The sequence below is a fragment of the Urtica dioica genome, chromosome 8, assembly GCF_054948205.1.
Source record: "Urtica dioica subsp. dioica isolate 48M chromosome 8, U.dioica_male_clone48M_v1_H2, whole genome shotgun sequence".
NCBI classification, from domain to species: domain Eukaryota; kingdom Viridiplantae; phylum Streptophyta; class Magnoliopsida; order Rosales; family Urticaceae; genus Urtica; species Urtica dioica.
This window is the reverse complement of record NC_142763.1, coordinates 1,182,306-1,187,865: the sequence shown is the minus strand read 5'-3', so window position 1 is coordinate 1,187,865 and position 5,560 is coordinate 1,182,306. Positions and strand designations below refer to the sequence as shown.

At 35.5% G+C, this 5,560-nt stretch overlaps 1 protein-coding gene across 1 annotated transcript; it reads left to right on the top strand.

The window, feature by feature from the left end:
- The first annotated feature begins 387 nt into the window (after positions 1–387).
- On the top strand, positions 388–1,206 carry LOC149387011 (uncharacterized). The gene has a single exon (XM_089621540.1). The coding sequence runs from the start codon at positions 388–390 to the stop codon at positions 1,204–1,206; it is 819 nt and encodes a 272-aa protein (XP_089477666.1).
- The last annotated feature ends 4,354 nt before the right edge of the window (positions 1,207–5,560 follow it).

Sequence of the window (5,560 nt, the reverse complement as noted above, 5' to 3'; positions counted from 1 at the left end):
TATATGTTATTTATATTAAACTGAATGGATATGTCTGATATTTCAAAAAATAGAGGGGATAAATCTCGCATTTCGATTAAACACGAGGGATACTCGTGATATTTTCCCTTATTTTTTTATTTGAATATTTTTTTTTTCTTTCCTATTTCGCGAATGCTAGAAAAACTCAAGCTGTTAAAAAGTATTTATTAATTTTTGTAATAGCTATTTAACTAGAACACTTTAAAAAAACAATCATAAATTTTTTACTAATACATTAATTATATTAATCAAGTGTCTTTAGGGCGGTATACGTGGCTTGTGAGGGCATGCTACGATACATATAATATATATATATATAGTATGCACTCATGCAGAGCCAACTACTCCAATTCATACCCTCACTCAATGGCCTTCTTCACGGCGACCCTCCGGCGATACCTCGTCGACCACCCGGCCATCCTCAGCTTCCAGTGGGACCCACCTCGCACGCTCGGCTCCTCTCCCCAATTCACCGCCACGTCGATCGTCGCCTACCTCGTCCTCGTCGGCTTCGTCTCTCCTCCGGCGGTCCCTCCGGCCATCCTCCGCCCCGTCTCCGCCGTCCACAGCCTCGTCCTCCTCTTACTCTCTCTCCTCATGTCCGCCGGAGCCGCGCTCTCCATCGCCGCCGCCCCGTCCCCGCACGACGCGGTATTCTGCCTCGCCCCGGGGACTCCGGCGAGAGGCCCGCTCTTCTTCTGGGCCCACGTGGCGTACCTCTCGAAGTTCCTCGAGTTCGGAGACACCCTCCTCATCCTGCTCTCCGGCAGCCGCCACCGGCGCCGGCTCTCGGGGCTCCACGTGTTCCACCACGCGATGGCGGTGGTGATGGGGCGGGTCTGGCTCGACACGTCGCAGTCGCTGACGACGGCGGTGGTGTTCTTGAACTCCGGCGTCCACGTGGTGATGTACGGATACTACTTCGTGTCGGCCGTGGGATGGCGGCCGAGGTGGAAGAGGGTGGTGACGAGTATTCAGATGTTGCAGTTCGTGATCGGAGTTTCGATGTGGCTTCGGACGGTGTTTCTGCACTTTGTTTCCTCCTCCGGCGGTTGCTCCGGATTCTGGGGCTCCGCCTTCAACGCCGCTTTCGGCGTCTCGCTTTTCGCTCTCTTCCTCGACTTCCATGCAAAGAATTATTACACAACCCCGACGAAGATTGACAAGGCTCTTAAGGCCACGTAATACATTTACTTTGTTTATTAATTATCTTTTTGTGTCTGTGTATTTGCAATTTGCATGATTTGGATATTTTTTTACTCGTTTTTCTTTCCATGATAAGAATAATACTAAATATTGTTATCACTTGATGTCCAAATAATGAAATAAAAGGTTCATTTGTTGGTTTGGATGGAATCAAAATTTCAAATAAATTGAAACCCACATTAAAAATAGCATTGAAGTAAGGCTGTACATATTTGGCCATATTTTTCCAACTAGTTACAGTATATTTCTTCGGGGTATTTAATGAAATTTAGAAAGACCAATAATAGAGAAATTAAGGTCTAACGAAATTGGTATTTTTGTACAGTACGCATGAAAAAAAAGAAACACAATATGAAATTTAGTAAATCTGTGAATCTATCCTGGTAAATCTGGTAAATTTGCTCGTCGGCCATCGAACCGACAGTTCCCGAAGGTTTTCACCACAGTAAACTACACCACTCACATCGGGTTCCCGAAGATCTCCACCATGATCGTAAGGTCACGAGATATCCCCGACCCGTAACAATCCATTCGGAACCTTAAGAGATTCGATGCCTGCAACCCAAGATCGATACACGTCACAAGATCGCACTCTGATACGTGTCTCGTGAATGTTGATAAAAAAAAAAAAAAAAAAAAAAAAAAAGCATTAACAGATTTCTCTACCAATTACAACACGTTTCTTCGGGGGATTATACTTAGAGGAATTGCCATAACTACCACCAACTCAATAACTATTTTCAATAATCTACCAAACAATAATTTTGGCCAAATATACCACTTGCCTCTATGTGTGAAACCCTAAATACCCTTACAAAAATTATTCTTTACATTTTATTATTTAATTTCTTCTCTCTCTCCCTAACATCTGATACCTCTCCAAAATCTCGTCACTCAAACTCACCCAAAATCAAAACCCTTCTTCTTCTTTGAACCACGATCGAAATCATTGCCCAAACATTTCAGCGAACGAAACCATTTTTCTTCTCCACGAATCTCCTCTCCTTGCCCGGATTCTACTTGATTAGTTTCAACGAATCTCTTTGCCAAATACTCTACTTGGTTAGTTTTAATGTTTTTTCTTACAATTTATTTCGTTTTTGTGTATGTTTATTCTGGGTATGTTTAAATTTGGGGCAAAAATAAGGTTTACGTGATTCTGGGTAATTTTTGAAGTTGTTCAGGGAAGTTCGTAAGTTTTGTCAGATGTCAACAGTTGACGTCAACAGTTGACATCAATTGTTGACATCTTATGTCAACAGTTGATGTCATCTGTTGACATATATTTTTGATGTATAATGTCAACAGTTGACATGAACTGTTGACATCTGATGTCAACAATTACTAACTTTGAATTTCTTCTTGATTTGTACAGTGATGGCGGAAATTTATTTATTATTCAAGCAAAGTAGTACTTGGGTTGAATCTGGTCGGTATCATGAGAAATGATCTTTTGGAATTATGGTGCCGTCTGAAGTGAACTTCGCTAGCTTTGTTCAATACCCTTATGCCATCGAATCTCCTTATGCCATCAATACTCAGGAGGGGTGTGATTCGATCCCAACTCATGAATCGGAAATTTGTTCTACATTATGATTGGATGACTACTCATCAAGTATTTTTAATTTCACATTTTTTTTTAATTCTCTGGCCTTAGTTTTGCACTTGATTTATTAGGTCTACTAAAAAATAGCTAATTTAAACTTCTGATATTATTAAATAGTCACTTTTAGATGTAAACTTTAAATAAATAGCCACTATTATATATCAAACGTTAACTATTTACCTAAAATTTACGTCTAGAAAATGTTATTTACTTAAAATTTACAAAACGTTAAGTATTTAACAATATCAAATGTTTAAATTAGTTATTTTCTTAATTTTATTTATTTATTTTATCCATCTAAATTTTCCTCGTAAGCTTCACTTTCACATCCTAAAAGCACATTCAAAATAAACTTTATACTGATATAATTATTTTTTTTTACATGTTTTTGAATATTTATATTACACAAAATAAAGAATATTAAACAGCGCATTGAATTTCATCATTGTAATAAAACTCGTTAGTCTGTTGGATTTAGAGTTTAGACTGCTTCAGATACTTTCATTTTTTTTTGTTAATTCTGAGCTATTGTTAAAGAATATCATATGCCATATCATATTGGTCTTCATCATGCGTAAAAATATCCGAAAAACACAAACATATATTTTTAAGAAGAGTTTAAATGTGATTATTGGAAGTTGAAAAAAAAAGAGAGAGATAGAATATATTGAGTGTAAGAATATTTTTGATAATAGATTAAGACCATCTCCAACCAAAAACTTCGTAAATGTAATTTTTTGCACTCTAAAATATAGTTTATATGTCCCTTCACATTATTTCATCTACAATTCAATACTTTTTTTTTACACTAAAATATCATCATCCATATTTTCTCTAATATTTTAATAATTTTAACTTTCTAATTATTACATTATAGTACATATATATTTAGCTTGTATCTTTCATATCCAATCAGGGTATACAATTTTATACATATTATATAAATTTAAAATAATTATGTGACTCTCCAATAATATAAAATAATATTTTTTGTTAAAATAAAACTCATTGCATATAACATTTAACTACTTTAATTTATATATGTATGATATGTACTTTAATGATTGTTTTTTTTATCAATATTCATACCAAATTAGAATAATATAGCATGATTTTGTGATAAATTAATATTATTACATGTAAAATATTAAAATTCATTAAGTTTTTTGGTCATTTTGTAATTATTTAAATTATGTTAATATGATTAAAATTTCCCTCTGAAATAGAGTGAAATGAATAGATAAACTCTATGTTTGGAGTTTTTCTATTCACTCACTTCGTAATTGAGTGAAAAATGGGGTTGGATTTTTGCAAATCCAATCCCATTTTTATGGGCCAAATAAGATTAAAAAAATCATCTTATATACGATAAAAATATTTTTTTTAAAATGAATATATATACACTAAATTAAAGGGGTCAAAAGGGCCGGTCTGGCCCAACTCGACCCTTTCAAGCTTAAGAGAGGCATGACCCGGATCTGATCCTAATATTTTAAGGGTCAAGCGGCTATATAGCCAAATAGAACTTAAGCTTTTGCAAAATAGTCATAGTTTGCCAACTATAAGCAAACTAGCCTAAGTAAGATTAATCTAGGCTGGATTAAATTTAATCCCAACGAACTATAAAGATAAAATATAAGATTTACGAAGGCTGGATTAAAATTAATCGAGGCATGATTAAAAGTCGTAGTACTCTCAATTGGCTATTTTGCTATACCTAATGAAACTATGGCTATTTTGTAAAAGTCATAGTTTGAATTGGCTACTTCATACCATTTTTCCATATTTTAATTGGAACGTCGGGTCCACAATTGGAAATGGCCTAAACTAGATCTCAGAGAGCCAAACTAAAATCATTTCTAAATGAAAATATAGATTTTAAACATATAAAAATATTTTTTTTTTTAATTTTAAAGTGTTCGACCTGAACCATGCCTAAACATGGAACATGGCTTGAGTCGTGCTCCGGTTGGGCTTTTTTGAAAGCTCGGGTTTGAGGGCATATATACCCTAGCCCAATCCCTTCAACGGACTAGGTTCGGCCCGACCTTTTGTCGCAAATGACGTTGTCGAACTAAACGATAGAGAAAGCAAAAGAAACGACACCTTGGTTATCGGGTTCGACGATAACAATAACAATCCGACTGAACTCACCGTCCCGGTACGGTTCTAATGATCACTTTAAAATAAAATAAAATAATTAATAAAAAAAGTTTCGATTTGTACTACTTTTCTATTTTAAGATTATAGTTTGAGTTTTTTTAAGGTCCCGTCTAAGCTCTTTTTAAGCCGGAATCTAGCCCTAAAAGTCGAGGGCTTGATTTTGGGTTGAGCCTAAAATCTTATTCCTTATGCACGGCCCTATCCTACCCTCTAATAAAAAGGTTTGGGCCGGGTCCGGATCTCTTTTGGGCTTGAAAAAAAGGCCCAGCCCAACCTTTTTAAACACCTTTAGAGCTAAATATCTAATTATTGCCGGAAAATAAATGATAATGAACTACATTAGTTCTTTGATAAATGTTGCTTCTTGTTTGATATGGACCTAAAACTTCTATCATGTGTATGAGTATTTTTTATTCAATTAATCAATAATACCTAAAATAATATATGTTTTGGATTAAATAATCTATTACATAAATCACAAAGACTGTCCATATTACAAACTGTGGGAAAATGTCTACTCTACTCCGACACTCCGAGGGTAACCTCCGCAAAGTCAAGACTAAA

What these genes read in the sequence shown, in the direction of transcription:
- LOC149387011 (XM_089621540.1), top strand. Translation starts at nt 388, where the DNA reads ATGGCCTTCTTCACGGCGACCCTCCGGCGATACCTCGTCGACCACCCG.